General features: G+C 35.6%; 2 protein-coding genes across 6 annotated transcripts in view; both read left to right on the top strand.

The window, feature by feature from the left end:
- LOC116876041 (retinitis pigmentosa 9 protein) overlaps positions 1-17,341 on the top strand; it is a 191,274-nt gene that overhangs the window by 76,759 nt on the left and 97,174 nt on the right. The window lies entirely within an intron of this gene.
- NT5C3A (5'-nucleotidase, cytosolic IIIA) overlaps positions 1-17,341 on the top strand; it is a 50,556-nt gene that overhangs the window by 19,258 nt on the left and 13,957 nt on the right. Inside the window, exons 1-2 of one of the 3 annotated variants that reach the window (XM_032871959.1) lie at positions 11,107-11,213; positions 15,771-15,825. The exons of 1 other annotated variant lie outside the window; for it this stretch is intronic. In XM_032871959.1, the coding sequence (XP_032727850.1) occupies positions 15,790-15,825 (36 nt within the window). In that variant the 5' untranslated portion in view covers positions 11,107-11,213; positions 15,771-15,789. Of the gene's footprint in view, positions 1-11,106; positions 11,214-15,770; positions 15,826-17,341 lie in introns of those variants that run through there. One more of the 3 variants, XM_032871969.1, reaches the window with a different exon arrangement.

Raw genomic sequence — 17,341 nt, forward strand, 5'->3', positions numbered from 1 at the left:
GTTTACCACATAGTAGTTATTCAGTAAATATTAATTCTCTTTTCTTCTCCTTTCTTGAAACAAAGCTATTCTTTTCCCAACTTTCTTTTATTTTTAAAATTTAGTTATTTTTACTTAAATTCAGTTAACATATAATGTATTATTAGCTTCAGAGGTAGAGGTCAGTGATTCATCAGTCTTACATAACACCAAGTGCTCATTACCTCACGTGCCCTCCTTTATGCCTATCACCCAGTTACCCCATTCCTCACCCCCGCCACTTTAGAGTCTCTTATTGTTTGTCTCCCTCTCTGATTTCATCTTGTTTTATTTTTCCCTCTCTTCTCCTATGATCCTCTGTTTTGTTTCTTAAATTCCACATGTCAGCAAGATCATGATAATTGTCTTTCTCTGATTGATTTATTTCGCTTAGCATATAACCCTCTAGTTCCATCCACGTTGTTGCAAATGGCAAGATTTTTTTGATGGCTGAGTAGTATTCCATTGTATATATATACCACATCTTTTCTTTTTCTTTTTTTTTTTAAATACCACATATTCTTTATCCATTCACCTGTCAATGGATATCTGGGCTCTTTCCATAGTTTGGCTATTGTGGATGTTGCTGCTATGAACATTGGGGTACAGGTGCCCCTTTGGATCACTACATTTGCATCTTTGAGGTAAATACGCAGCAGTGCAGTTGCTGGGTCATAGGTTAGCTTTATTTTCAACCTTTTGAGGAACCTCCATGCTGTTTTCCAGACCAACTTTCGTTTAGACATGATGCTCTCTTATAAGAGATTCAGATTAAGTAATGATTTAACAGTTGTCTCTAAACAATATTTTCTTTGTGCTCTCAGGTTTGGAGATAAAAGAAGAATGTCTAGTTAGAGCATCATACATCCTTAAAGTTAAAAAGATTGGAAATGGAGAGATATCCAGTATCCCAAATGTTGAGCAACGGTTTTGTCTTTTTTTAAAAGATTTTATTTCCTTATATGAGAAAGTGAGAGCATGAGCAGAGGGAGAGGGAAAAGCAGACTTCCCGTTGAGCACAGAGCCCAACATGGGGCTCCATCCCAGGACCCTGAGATCATAATCCCAGTTGAAGCCACCCTGGTGCCCCTGAGTAATGGTTTTTAACCTGAGTACCTAGCACTCTGGGGCCTAATCCCTGCCTGCCTGCTATCATAATTTGTAGATGGCTAAATTGACCTGAGTACCATATGTAAAAGCTTGGCATATATAGTTATATCATTTTCAGTTACTGAAATTTAATTTTTCTGAGATCGTATGGTTTTTTTTTTTTGTACAGGATAAAGTTTCTGCATGCATTCCATTCATTTTGAATCCCTTCTAAAACACTTAAAGCAAGCACAGATCACATGATTCAGTATAGATTTTTTAAAAATTTATTCATGGGGCTCATGCATGTGGATTTCCAGTCATGTGACTCAGTTTTAGGGAAGTTTTAATAATTAAGGACTACCTGTATTACGATACAACTTTTAGGAAAGAATTTCTTCCTTTTTGTTTACCTATTTTAGGTTTCGTTTTTCCCTTGATTATTTTTTGTTTCTGATACAATACATGCTGATATAAAAATTACTAAATCTAGATAAACAAAAAGAAGTAATCTGCAATTTTCACCACCTTTAAAAAAACATTTTAGTAAGTGTACTCCATTATTTTTCTATGCATATAACTATTAAGTATCATTTTTCCCAGCATGAGATCACACTGTAACATTGTTTTTAATAAGATTACTCACTTTTTTTTTAAGATTTTTATTTATTTATGAGAGAGAGAGAGAGAGAGAGCACACAAGGGTGGGAGGGGCAGAGGGAGAAGCAGGCTCTCTGCTGAGCAGAGCTGAGGCAGGGCTCCATTCCAGCACCCTGAGATCATGACCTGAGCTGAAGGCAGAGTTCTTCATTGTTGAACATTTAGATTGTTCACCATTTTTCATTATGATAAATATGGGTCAGTAAACATTTGTGTTGCATCTGTGCAAGTCTAAAACTGTTTAAGTGGAATGCTGAGTCAAAGGGCATGTGTAAATCTAAAGCCTTTGAATGTGCTTCCAGGTTACCTTCTGAAAAGGTTTTACCAATTTACATTTCCACTAGCAGTATATACAAGTACCTAGCTCCCTGTTTTCCTGGCAATAGGTGTCATTTTTTTCCTTATTTTTGCCAAAGGATAGGTTTTTTTTTTTTTTAAGTATCTGTTACTTTTGAAATTTAACTTTTAAATATAATTGGCCATTTATTTCCTTTTCTGAATTGTCTTCTTTTTCTTGATTTGCAAGGACTTTTATAAAGTGTTTTTAACTGTAGAAATATGTTAGAGGGGCGTCTGTGGCTCAACGGGTTAAGCCTCCGCCTTCAGCTCGGGTCATGATCTCGGGGTCTTGGGATCGAGCCCCGCATCAGGCTCCCTGTTCAGCAGGGAGCCTGCTTCCCTCCTCTCTGTCTGCCTCTCTGACTACTTGTGATCTCTCGCTTTCCTCTCTCTCTCTCTCTCTCTCTCTCTGTGTGTGTCAAATAAATAAATAAAAATCTTAAAAAAAAAAAAAGGAAATATGTTAGAAATATATTTTTCCAGGTTTGTTTTTTTTGTTTTCACTTTCATTTTTGAGTAGTCTGTGTATGACCCTCCTTTCAAATCTTTACATGGCTGCTCTTGCTGCTTCTTTTTATTGAAATATAGCTGACTGCAGTGTTACATGAGCTTCAGGTGTGCAACATAGTGATTCAGTAATTCTGCAGTTACTGGCCTTGAAATTCTAGTCACCATTGGTCACCATACAAAGTTATTACAGTCTGATTGACCATATTCCCTGTGCTCTACCTTTCATCTCCATGATTTTATTTTATAACTGGAAGTTTGTACTTCTTAATCCCCTTTATCTTTTTAGCCCCTTTCCCCACCCACCTAAATGGTTTCTTTAAACCATGGACTAATACTTTATGTTTTACAGAGCTTAATTTGTATATGACTCCTCATTTACACATTATGACTTCATTTGGTATCCAGAGTGGGAAGAGAATATAGCATATTGTTTCGTTTGTGTTGCTTACTCATTAGTTTATCCTCCCAGAAAAAGAATGAGGAAGGCTACTCCAGAAAACACAGTAAGGTGGAATTTTGCCTCAATAGATAATTTTCATTTTACCTTCATAAACATGACTTAACATATGCCATGTGCATTTTGTCAAAAGATATAGTAACATTATATACACTTATGCTTTCTTATATCCTGGGACATGTAACCTTTTAAAAATATTATTTGTTTCCTTCTGGGTATAATAATAGATTTATTACAGAAAATTTAGAAAATACCGAAGAGCATGAAGAAGAAAATAGAAGAGGGACGCCTGGGTGGCTCAGTTGGTTAAGCGGCTGCCTTCAGCTCAGGTCATGATCCCAGCATCCTGGGATCGAGTCCCATATCAGGCTCCTTGCTTGGCAGGGAACCTGCTTCTCCCTCTGCCTCTGCCTGCCTCTCGGCCTACTTGTGATCTCTCTCTCTCTGACAAACAAATAAATAAAATCTAAAAAGAAAAAAAAAAAGAAGAAAATTCCTCTGTGATGAGTGTTAATTGAGTTTTATAATATATTTGATTCACCCATGTTCAGTGATTATCTGTACTATTGAATTTAGTTTGTTACTGGTTCATTACTTAGGACTTTTATATCTATATTCATAAGTGAACTTAGGTTATGTTTCTTTTTGTACTATTTTTGCCAGGCTTTGTTTCAGGATTTTATACTAGTTAGTTTCATAAATGGAACTGGATAGCTTAACCTTTTTGTATATACTGTTAAACAGTTTATCTAGCATGGGGCCATCTGTTCTTTAAAAGTTTGATAGAGTTCACCAGCATGACACCTGACCATAAAAAGCACTTTGAAGTCCATTCTCTGATAAACCTATTTTTGTAAGTTCTATTCTGATGAGCACACATTCCATCATTGGACAGAATATATGTTACCAAGACTTTTTGTAGGTTAAATTAAGTACTTTGGTTTAACATACTGGTTTATTAATATTGAAGGGTGTTTCAAAAGGACTATATTTTGTGGTTTCTTCTATTTACATACTTTTAAAACTCAAGTTAGCACTTATCCTCCAGTAGTTTCAACTGATTCTTTGCTATAGGTTATTCGTTCATGAACTTGAATCTCTTTCCAAATAATTTACTTCATCATTTTCTTACTTTACTATTTTTTTAAAGATTTTATTTAATTATTAGAGAGAGAAAGACGGAGAGAGAGCACTAGCAGGGAGGAGAGGCAGGAGGAGAGGCAGAAGGAGAGGGAGAAGCAGGCTCCCTGCTGAGCAGGGTGCCTATGTGAGGCTCTATCCCAGGACCCTGGGATCATGACCTGAGCCGAAGCAGACACTTAACCGACAGAGCCACCCAGGTGCCCCATTTACCTTACTATTTTTAAAATGAGTTTATCCCACATAGAAAAAAGAGGATAGTAAGCTGAGTCTTTGTACTCTCCATCTAGAGGTACTGGATATAATACACCAATAATAAAAGCTTAAGTAGCATAACCATTTTTGCAATTTTTAATGTGACCCATACCAATATAGCAATCCTAAACAATGCTGTTTCTTTTTAACAGACAGAATGCCAACTGTATGATATGGAAGGAGTCTAAAATTAAAACAAAGTTTTTCTTATTCCATTTCAGACACAGAGATCCAGATATAATAAAATGGAAACAATTTCAGTGTAAGCGTCTTGAAATATTAGAACATACTGCATTTGAGAGGAGAACTAGGAAAGACTCCCTTCATTTATGATATTGTCTTACATATGAGTTTCTTGAACTTGACCTACCTATTACAACATAAATGTCATTTCTTCTAAAAGAGTTTAAACTACAGAATTTATTACTTTTTTTAAAAAAGATTTTATTTATTTATTTATTTGACAGAGAGAGAGAGACAGCGAGAGAGGGAACAGAAGCAAGGGAAGAGGGAGAGGGAGAAGCAGGCTTCCCACCAAGCAGGGAGCCTCATAGGGGACTCAGTCCCAGGACCTTGGGATCATGACCTGAGCCAAAGGCAGATGCCAAATGACTGAGCCACACAGGCGCCCCCAGAATTTTTACTTTTTAAGTTAAAAAGATATAAACTATGTTTGTATCCTCATTTGAGTTTCTGAAAAATAAGTTACTCAATCCTAGATTGTTGTAGAGTTTTGAAGAAATGCATTGAGATCAGAACCATAGTTTCTCCTCAGTTTGCATATATGTATACAAATTCATAAATGCAGCAGTCAGCTTCACTAACAGTCACTTAATAGGATAAGTTTTTGGAATGATTTTAAATGATAAGAGACTTACTGAAAATCTTTACTTCCTATTCATTTCTCCAAAATGTAATAATTTATTGTTCCACCTCTGTTTTTGCTCCTTAAACATTTAAAATCATATTCATATAACTATAGGAAATAAAATGAGGGTTGCTGGAGGGGAACTGGGTTGGGGGGATAGGGGTAACTGGGTGATGGGCATTAAGGAGGGCCCATGATGTGATGAGCACTGGGTATTATATGCAACTGATGAATTAATTTATTGAACTCTGTATCTGAAATTAATGATGTACTCTATGTTGGCTAATTGAATTTAAATTAAAAAACAATAAAAATAAAATCATACTCATATAAATATTAGTAGCATCTCTTCAGTTCTGTTTTGAACAGTCATAGTGCCAAAGTTAGTTGACTGTTGCCTTCTTTAGAGAAGTTTTAAGAGAAGTCAGATGCCTAGGTGGATGTTTTGGCATGTTTAAAAAAATCTTCCTATATGTATCATACAGCAATTACAACAATTAGCAGGAACAAGTTTTGCAAGAGTCCTTATAAAGTATTGCATCTCACCTCCTACTGAATGGTTTCCTTATATGATTTTATTGTTTTGTTTGGAATAATTTCCTAGGGTGTCAGTCAAGTTCGGATTAAAAAATACATTCCATAGCCAAGTAATAATTGGATTGTAGTAAGCTGAGCTAGTAGTTAAGTCTGAGGTTGGATAATTGAGAAATAAACTATCTTTAGTATAGGTTTTATATAGAATTAGGAAGTGATTTCTTTCACATACAACTATTAGTTAATGTAATATATTTTTTTAAAGATTTTATTCATTTATTTCACAGACAGAGATCACAACTAGGCAGAGAGGCAGGCAGAGAGAGAGAAAGGGAAGCAGGCTCCCTGCCAAGCAGAGAGCCTGATGCGGGGCTCCATCCCAGGACCCTGGGATCATGACCTGAGCCGAAGGCAGAGGCTTTAACCCACTGAGCCACCCAAGCGCCCTGTTAATGTAATATTTTTATTCCCTTTACTTCCCTTGCCCCCGATTAAATGAACCAATTAATAAGTAACTAAGGTTTAAACTAATAGATTTTATTTTCTATGGGCTTTTTGTTGTTTTCATTATTTTGGAATTTTGAGAAACGTTTTCATGGCAAAATATGAAGTGATCATTTTTAGCTTTTCAAGTTGATTGAATAATTGACAGTATCTAAAACGTAACTCATTCCTCAGAAGTACAATGGATATCTCTTTCTCCATTGATAAAGACAACCTGTTATAATGATGTTATAAGGAGAGAAAAACCTTCCAAAGATTTGAGTCCTATATGAGAACTTTTCTGCTCTTTGGTGTGTCAGTTGTAGGTGTAGCATTTCCTTTCAGAGCTTTACGGGTGCTTTCTGCTTCTATGACCAAAAGTAAAGAAACTCCAAGGCAACAGGGGCCAGTCATTGAGTCCAGAGATCACAGATCATTGTGCTGCTAAAAGAGCCTCCCTTTACAAATTCTTACTTCTAAATCCTTTATATTTCCTTTCAAAAGCAAAACAAAAAACAATATCTTAGAGCTATTTGAAACAAAATTCATTTTCTTTTACTCAGTACTGTGCTTATATTTGTGTCCTTGTTCTTTTTTCTTGGCACAGTTTCAAAACATTATTCTTATTCACAGACATTTCTAGCCCTCCCATTTAAGTAATGTGTATATTATTGCCTAGAAACAGCATGATATAATAAGAAAAAAAGTCACATAAGTAGTAAGTAACTTCTCCAGACCTTAGGTTTCTTACCAGTAATAAGGGGAGAAGTATTGTCTTTCTCTTAAGGCTTTGCTGAATAAATAAAACGTATTGTCAGGGAATAAGAATATCCTGTCCCCTCAGGGTCCTTCTAGCTAGAATAAGAATCAAATTGACACGAGACAGATTTACAGGAGAAAAATCACACTTAATAGCATACATATGGGGAATCCACAAATTCCAAAGACCATCAGGCAAAATGAGGTATATGTCATTCTGAACTAAGGAGAAGATGGTGTAGGGGTCTGGGAATGCAGTCCTCAGAAAGAATGAAAAAGAGTAAATGTTTGGTAAACAAATATTATTAGGTCACTTGGAAATGGTAGGATGAGATCAAAGAGGCCTTGCTAGGTTCTTCTCCATGGACTATACCTAATTCATAGCATAATGCAGTTATCTATGGCCGCTAGCTCTCTTCCTGGAGCAGGTCATTTATCTAAATTCTTTTTAGGCAGTTGTAGAGGGTGGGAGGGTGGGGGTAAGGAGCTTTTCCTAAATCTGCTGGGTCTTGCTTACTTTTAACTCAAAATAATTTTTATGCTAAAGTGAGCCATCTTGGGGCGCCTGGATGGCTCAGTGGGTTCATCGGCTGCCTTCAGCTCAGGTCATGATCTCAGGGTTCTGGGATTGAGCCCCTCAATCAGAGAGTCTGCTGCTTCTTCTCCCTCTCACCCTACTCCCGCTCCTGCGCTCTCTCTTTCTAAAATAAATAAATAAAATCTTAAAGAATAAAAATAAAAAATAAAGTGAGGTATCTTAGGGCAGCGTGCCCTCAGTTCCATAGTATATAAAAGGCCATTGCATGCTTCTGGGATTCTGACAGGGTAGGAAAGTGCTTGAAAAATGTTAGTCCCTCCTGGAGGGACAGCCCACCAGGCATCCCATCCCACCCCAAGTGCTTATACACACTGGGTAGAATTGATCTTATGGGAAAAGTTCCCTGTAGGCAGGGAGCAATGTTCTGCTATTTCCTCTCTTCTCTTCTTAGGCTAGCAGAGCAGAACGCTAGCAGAGCTAAAGCCATCCTCTACCTCCTTGATAACGTACTAGCCATCTTTCTTTTCATGCTGTATTTTTTGTTTTGTTTTAGAACCAATTGGCTGAATTCCTTGTTCTGTCTCCACTGTAGAAATACTGTTTCAGGTAATCCACCCATGATGTTGACTAGCTGCAGTTGTTTTACTTTTTTAAATTTTATTTTATTTTCTGATTATGGACGTCGGTGGTGCTACTACTGTAACATTATAATAAGCCATTTTTTGTTTCCCAAGGAACGTATTTTATAAAACTCAGAAAATAAAAATGACCCCTTACTCCCATCTAATACTGTCTTACGTATTCTATTTTAGACTTTCCTATGCTTATATAAAGACTTTTGCCCAAAAATTGGACTCTTGCTGTAGATATTCTCATAACTTTTTCAGTCAGTCGTAGATCATGTACTTCTGAGTATATTTGTAAATCTCGATCTCACAGAGCCTTGGTGTCCAGTGATATACAGACGTGGATTCTGAAGTCAGACCTGAGTTTGAATCCATTTCTGCCACTTCTCAGCTACTGCCTTAATTTCTTCACCTGAAAAATGAGGATAATAACAGCACATACCTTCTAGGATTATGAGTATTATATGAGACAAAGTACGTCAAGTGTTAGAAGTACCTAACACATAGTAAACATACAATAAATTTTAGCTATATATAATAATCATTTTTGGGAACTGTATAATCTTACATTTTGTGTGTATACCACACTGTATTCACCTCTCTTATGTTAATGGGCATTTAGGTTGATTACTGTTTCCCAGTATTATAAAACAAGTCTATGGGGTGCCTCGGTGGCTCAGTTGTTGAGCATCCCACTCTTGATCTCAGCTCAGGTCTTGATCTCGGGGTCATGAGTTCGAGCTCTGTGTTGGGCTCCACTCTGGGTGGAGCCTACTTAAAAAAAAAAAAGTCTATAGAAGTCTATAGTATATAGTCTATATAGTATAGTATATATATAGTGTGTATATATATATATAGTATATACTATAGTATATAGTATAAGTCTTTGTGTACTGCCTTATTTCCTTAGGTTAAAATCCTTAGGACATAAAATTGGTGTGTCAAGGGGAATGTATATTTCTGAAGCTTTTTTTTTTTTTAAAGAGTTTATTTATTTATTTGACAGAGATCACTAGTAGGCAGAGAGGCAGGTGGGGTGTAGGGAAGCAGCCTCCCTGCTGAGAGAGATGATGCAGGGAGAGCTGAGAGAGAGCCTGATGCAGGGCTCTATCCTAGGACCCCGGGATCATAACCCGAGCAGAAGGCAGAGGCTTTAACCCACTGAGCCACCCAGGCACCCCTGAAGCTTTTAATAGTAAGAACTCTTATTCCAGCATCCTTTTTTTTTTTTTTTAGGATTTCATTTATCTATTTGATGGAGAGAGAAATCACAGGTAAGCAGAGAGACAGGCAGAGAGAGGAGGAGAAGCAGGCTCCCCGCTGAGCAGAGAGCCCAATGCAGGGCTCGATCCAGGGCCCTGAGGTCATGACCTGAGCCGAAGGCAGAGGCTCAACCCACTGAGCCACCCAGGCACCCCTCCTTTGTTGTTCTTGAGAAAGACTTATCTTGAGTCATCTTTCTAAGTTTTATCTTTAAAATTCTTATCATTGCTACCTATATTAATATATTACAGGACAGTTAAGTCATCATATTCATACATAATACAGGAGTATTTTCAAAAAGGATCACCTGCTAGACCTTGAGCCTCCTGTAGTAAAGTATAAAAAGATTTTCCTCGTAGAAGAATGTTTTGTTGTGAATCTTCCATTTTATTAAAATAAGATAGTGCCAAATTTTTAACCTTTGGTAGATACCAAGTTTGGGTGATTTGTTAGTGGCCTTTTAAAGAATCATTAAACATTTTTTGCATTATTTTTAATAGAGCATACTACTTCACAATTCAGTATTGATTACTGAAATGCTGTGTGGGTTTGATTTCTCTTGAGCATAGCAGAGAGAAGGCAGATATAAAAGTTTATTTACGAAAGTGTAGCTTCCTCATGTTCCTAATGATAAAGCTTCCCAGAGGGCCCATAGCATAACTTATCTATCAGGCCCTGACATATGGTATTAGCATATTGCAATCCTGCTACTCAGGTTAAAAGCAAGACTGGTTCTCTTTAAAAGTTAAAAATATTTTTCTTCATAACAGTTGACTGTTTTTATTTGCAACAGGAAAGTAACTTTTTTTTTCAAAATTTTAACCTTAAAAAGTAGTTTTCATTGTTTGTTTCAGGTTTTTTTAGCAAATAAAATTTACAAATAAAATTTACAGTTTTTTTTAGCAAATAAAATTTACAGCAAATAAAATCTACAGTGTAGGCGATATGAAGAAAAACATAAAAATCACTTAAATCCCAGTCCCCTGCAGTAAAGGTTCTGAACATTCTAGTGACCACACTTACATGCATCATGTCTTTTCTCATGTGTCTTAAATGAGGTAACCTTTTAAAAATACACACAACATAAAATTTGCCATTTTAACTATTTTTAAGTGTATGGTTTGTGGCCTTGAGTACACTGACATTGTGCAACGTCACCACCATCCATCTCCAGAACTCTTTATTTTCCAAATTGAAACTTTGTACCCATTGAGCAGTGGCTCCCTATTCTCCTCTCCCCCAGCCACTAGCAACCACGACCTACTTTTTTTTTAACTTTTTATTGAAATATAATATTCATACAGAAAAATGCACATACCACAAGTACACTGACAGCCAAAAAACAGGATGAGGGAGTATTTTTAAGTGTTAATATGGAGGTTCCGTTTTTCCTCACAGTGCAAGTTGCCAGCTCTAATAGTTTTACCTTCTCTGAACTGTCACATTATCTCAATTGATCATTTTCTGTAGTCTGGCTGGTGACTAGCTCAGAGCTAGCAAGTGTCACCCGGAGCATAATAAAGCACTGTGTAGTAATGCGTCACAAGACCATTTTTGCATAGAGCTTAGCCAAGGCTTTTGGAACCGCCCTCGGTTGCACCTTGTGCTATATTAGTACTTCTCAGACAGGAAGAATTTTCTTTCACTGGCGTAGCTTGTCCGGTTACCTTCAGGGTAAGTGTGTACAGTTCATGTAAACAAATAAGTTTCTCTGGGTTAATTACTTTGTTTGACTCTTTTTGGTTCAGGATCTTGTTGAAATTATAGGTATTTAAAAATACAGATTAAGGGAATAAAAATAGAGTAAAGCAGTATATTGTAAAACTTTACAGTTTGCAAAGATATAACTATGTAAAACTTTGCAGTGTCCTGGGTCTCCTAAATTACAATTTAAAGCATCTAATTTCAAGAGCTTCTTGTTTCACATGTAAATGTTGAGAAAAAGCAAAGTATCCTCAGAAATCTCTTTTCAAAGGAAAAAAAAACACTGTAAGATCCAATTTTGTTGTTCATTTAGTTGCTCTGTGACTTAGTTTTGCTGATTACCACATGCTTTGTATCCCTAGGTCTAGGAACCATATATTATGCCTAGTATAAAGATAATGAACTTTTATTTTGTACTTATTTTATCTAAGATTTTATGGAATAGGATTATACTGGTAATGTTTTATGAATCAATAAAAGCTGGATTACAGTCTCTAAGGTTTATAACAAATTGTATTTTGAAAATTAAGGTTCAAGCATATATTGCTATAAAACCTTAGAACGTTGTGGCTAACTTAGTTTTAAATAATTGAATTTGCCTTATTTTTTATAGTTTTGGTATTTGTTTTCTTTTTGTGTCTGGTTTTTTTTTTTTAATCAGGAGAATTAGTCAATGCAGCAGACCATTTCTTAAAGCAGTTTACTTGGTTTTTATTGGCAGTCTATATCCAAGCCCCTGCATCTCTGGATATTGCTTACCACCTATGCTCTTGTTCTAGGACAAATTCAAGGACAGAACTCAGTGCGCTAAGGGTAATCAGTATAAATTACTCAATTTCCATGTGCCTTGGTTTACTCAGCTTGAAAAATGCTATGTTAGGGTCATGGGGGTGGGGATCATATATGAATAAATTCCAAGCTCCGTAATTATGTATTTTCTTAAGTATCCATAAAATTCTGACTGAAAAGCCAAGGTTTACTATTTGAGAAAATTGGTATAAATTGCCAATTTTTAAAACACTAGCCTTTGAAATCTATTTTTCCTTTCTTCTATCTCCCTCTCTTCCCCTCACACCTCAGTTTGTTTTCTTTTTCCCCCAGCAGGCTCAGGAAAGACCTAAGAATATTCAGTTTCATTTTTGTCTCATGTCTGTATCGAGAAAGTTTCACTTTCCAGTTTGTATATTTTTTTCACTGCTGCTTTGAAAATCTAATTAGGAAGAATTATTTAAATGCTCCAACAAACTGATGTACAGTGCTACCAAAATAACAAACGGATTTTTCTTGTGCCAATCACCCTAAGAAAGTGCCATTATTAAAAATGTAAGTAAGTTTAGGAAAAGCAATACAGGTTGTTGGAAAAGTGCAGCAAAAATGGATTTGTTCAGAAGTTTAACACTCTTACTATTACCCTGTCCATATTATAGTTAATACTTGCCTTTTCCTATGTAAGTAGTATACAGTTTACCGTTCAAAATTTCATTAGTTTATTTTTGTGTTGTGTAAATGTTTCAGCAAGTATAACTGAAACAGAATCACAACTTTTTAAGCCAATGATATTAACTCAATTTTTTCACTTTCCCATAAGACAGAGTCAAGTGGGCCTTTAAAAATATTCAGTTTGCATTCAGATAATTTAAAACTTATATAAAGGCAAGTAAAATTTTTTCATGTAGACATAGAAATTTTCAGTCGTTGATTTGTCACTATCTTTTCAAGGTAAAGTTAATGATCTTAGAAGGAAATACCACAATCATGAAAATTTTTCAGTTATCAAGTTTGTGCTATTCCAGCGAAGTTCTTACCTCTTGCTTCAGTCTTTAGCTTTGTCCTATACATTCTGTGTAATGAACACCATTAGAGCAGAGACCTTAACCTCATAGTGAAAGCACACAGAGTAATTATTTTCCAATTTCCACACTTTCCAGACAACACTTAAAATTCAAAAGACTTGAAAACTTCAAAACTTCCTATGAAGAGGGTTCATACTTCCAGGCTAGTATTTTCTATTTTTGAACGTGTCTTCTACACTTGATGTGTTTTTCCAACAGCTCTTCTCTTGAAGCATCTGCAACAGATGACTGCTGGTGAAGTGAGCCAGAACATTATATACCAAGTATAGGTTTACAAGCTGATTGGTTTAAAAATACCCTGCCCTAATTTTCAGTGCCTTCCTTAGAATAGTGCCAGAATGCTGGCATTTATGCTTTACTCTTGACACTTTTGTAATAATAGAGACAATGGGGTAATTTTTTACATTAGGACACAGTTTCACTTTATGTGGTATTATCTCTGAACAAGGATACATTCTGGTCAGATTGCCAGTGAGGACTGGGAAGAATGAAGGACCTTCAGTTGAAATGTGTATAGTATCCATGAACTAGTAGGTTTACCTATCAAAAATAATGTCCTAAAATTAATCAAATTTCTGAAGACTCTTTGTTTTTGTCTTTTGTTTAAATAAAATGTATAGAGACCAACCATGAGAAAGACAATTACTTTTTTACTTCCTGACACTGTTTTTTTTCCCTCTTATCTTTTCTTACTAAACGTAAATGAGCCAAACTTAGTGATGGGGGAATAGGAATTGGGCTGCCTGGCTCTATGTGACAAGAAGATCTGAGATTCCTAGATATTAAAATGAATTCTGCACTGCTTGAATTCCGTGTTCCTTTGGGCTTTTCAAATGCTTTGTAAACTCTACAGTAGTTTTCCACATTCTCCTTCCTCTTTTTCAAGCTAATAAAATGGTTTTATTTAAAATTGTGCTTTCTGAAAAATATAGACCCCTGTTCAGATATTAAACATCAAAGGAAAACCATAAGCATATTGTATGCTTTGTTTTCTATAAACGAAGAAAGAGATTTAACAGGCAACTTCTGTGGCATCTCCTTTTTTTAGATCAAGGACTGACAGAAAGGAAGGGTTACTTCAGTTTGACTATAATCATCTAAAGATTACTAACCCCCAAACTACCATTACAGTTACATTTGGGGGGTAGTGATCAAAACAGTTATGAGTTGTAGAGTGTATAGAAAGATAAATAGATACTTCTGCAAATACTGTATTATTTTTTGGATGTGAAAAATTGGTGGCATTTTACTATTTGGAAATAATGTTTACTCAGCTCGAAGATGCCATCAGGTATAAGACCATTTATTTACTAATAGCTTTTCTGAAAGGGGAGGGAGAATACCACTTCATAAGACACTTCCAAATTTTATGGATTTAAAAATGGAAGGGGGAGGAATGAATTTTAGAATTGAGAAAAATTTATGTATCTGCTACAATACCTTTTAATTATAAAGAACACAGATACAACGTCTAACTTTTTTGAAGATTATTTATTTTAGAGAGGGAGAAAACAGGAAGAGTCTTAAGCAGACTCCACACTGAGCACAGAGCCCACTGAGGGGTTCGATCTCACAATCCTAGATCCCAACCTGAGTTGAAACCAAGGGTCAGTTGCTTAATCAACTTAATCGCCCCTATAACGTCCAACTTTTAAGAAAAAGTCAGATTTTTTCCCTTTTGATAAATTTGCCCTTTTAAAGTACTGCTTTTGTTAAAAGTTTTTACTTACCTAGTGTAAAAGTAAAGTCATTGAGGAACAAAAGTAATTTTCGCTAAGATTGATAATGAAAAAATTGAAAAAAAAAAGAATAATGATAAGAGGTATTTTATTTTATTAAGAGATATTATAGGGGTGCCTGGGTTGCCCAGTGGGTTAAACCTCTGCCGTTGGCTCAGGTCAGGACCTCAGGGTCCTGGGATCGAGCCCCACATTGGGCTCTGCTGAGCAGGGAGCCTGCTTCCCCCCTCTCTCTGCCTATCTCTCTGCCTACTTGTGATCTCTCTCTCTCTCTCTCTGTCATATAAGTAAATAAACTCTTAAAAAGAGAGAGAGATTATAAAAACTACTTCTTTTAGTTTAACAAATTGATATGTATAAATTCCACTCAAACCTGTAAAATTATCATTTAGTTAACACTATCACATACTTATTCTGGGCCAGACACTAACTCAGATAGTAGTTGCCTCATGTCACAAAATTAGAGTTTAATATGAGAAAATTGAAGAATAAACGTGGCTTTTGTATATTACATTTCTCCTTATGTTCAATTCATATCTTCCTTCATTGATTCAGTAATAGTAATGCATAATATTCCCACAAACTTCATCCTTATATATAGAGAAAATGTTGATAAAATATTCTTGTAATAAAGCATTTTCTTGCAAATATAAACTTTAACTATTCAAATCTTATTAACACTATGTAAGTTCTTATAGGGGAGCTGCAAATTTTTTATACAAAAGTTTTAACCCCAGCCTTTGTAAGATAGAGAAAAATCTCTGCTGAGCTTCTTAGGAAAGAGGAAAAGGTGCGGTCAGTAACTTGGTATTTAAGTCAAACCAAAAGTACCACCTTACTATGTCATTAACCTACAAGAACAGCCTGAAATATATGTATGTCACGTGTACTTTTTTTCTCTCTCTTTTACTGTGACATCACCTGGGGAAATCCAGAAGATTGGATAACCAAGAAATGCCTAATCAAGATTCTGCTGTACATGTGAAAATGGTGGGTATTTGAGTATTTCCAGTTCCATTTATCAATGGTGAATCTTCACCACTTTTACCTCTGTCTCTAACCAGATCATCAATTATGGGACTGTAACTTTACGCAGGTCTTTCTTCACAGTGTTTGAAACACAATAGAACCTCAAATATTTGTTGAATTGGACTTTAGCTTACCTTAGAAAAATTTTTTGCATGAAATATAATGTATATTGGAGTCTTTCTCAGCATATAAAATGATTATCCCATTCCTTTTTGTGCTAAATTTTCCTTGCTCAGCAATAACACACTTAAATTATACAGCATGGGATGTTTTAAGCTTCCAAATTAAAATGACAAATGTTTAAATTAAAGAAATAAAAAACTTCTTGTATAACAGTAGAGCTCATTGCATTATAGACATTAGAATGAGGATGGAAAAACATAGGCCTTGGAGTCAGAACTTGCTTCAGATGTTAATTTAGTCCATAAGAGCTGTGATACCCTTGAATGAGGGTAATAATCTCACCTTTAAGAAATTGCGTGAAACCACCCAACTCTTGTTTTATTCATATTTTTCCCAGCTTTCTTGAGATACAGTTAACAAAATTGTGAGATATTTAAAGTGTACAATGCGATGATTTGAGATTTGATATACATTGTGAATCACCTTCCCCCTCCAGTTAACATATCCATCACCTCACATATTTACCCTTTTTTTGGTGGGGGAGGTGGTGGGGGTGGAGAACATTTAAGTTCTACTCTCTCAGCAAATTTCAGTTACACAATAGAGTGTTATAAACTACAGTTACCATAGCATACATTGGATTTCGGACCCTATTCATCTTATAAGTGAAATCTTCTTATTCATAATTTAATGAAAAAGTATTTTAAGTGCCTAATAGTACATAGTAAGCACTCAGTAAATGTTGATTTCCTATGTTAGTGAGTGTTTTAACTATGTAAGTAGCATTTGTATGTGAGGAAAAAATTGTCTCTGTTTTCCATATTCACAGTGGGAAAATCCTAAAAAGAAAAATCACAATTTCTCCTCTTTTAAAGAGGACAGCTCCCCCCATGATCACCTTATATCTTCTCTTTCTGTTGTTTTGTTGTCATTCTTCCTTTTCTCTTGTCTTTTTTTCTTCCTTTCTTCCTAGTTTTCTTTTCATTTGAGTCTATAAACCAGAACATGACTTAGCATGCAAACAGCTTTGTGTCACAATTAATAAACCTCTTGTTCAGCTTAACTGTCCTCATCCAGCATGCGACAGGAGGTGAAGCCTGCCTCAAAGTGCTGATTAAGCTGCTGTCGTGTAGTGTTCTTGCTGTTAGGATGGAACATATGAAATTGCTGTGTTTTTGTATGTTGAATAGTCCAACATTGGCAGTTTCATTTGGTTCAGCCTAATACATTGGCATGACCTTTGCTTCCATTGCATGATTAGCATTGCAATTTGTCTCTGATATGTAAAATTCAGTCAATCTAAACTTTTGGCTTGAGTTGTCTTTTTTTAACCAAAATGAAGACAAGTGATGTA

The sequence above is a fragment of the Lontra canadensis genome, unplaced genomic scaffold (assembly GCF_010015895.1).
Source record: "Lontra canadensis isolate GAN:19392208 unplaced genomic scaffold, GSC_riverotter_1.0 scaffold2, whole genome shotgun sequence".
Taxonomy (NCBI): domain Eukaryota; kingdom Metazoa; phylum Chordata; class Mammalia; order Carnivora; family Mustelidae; genus Lontra; species Lontra canadensis.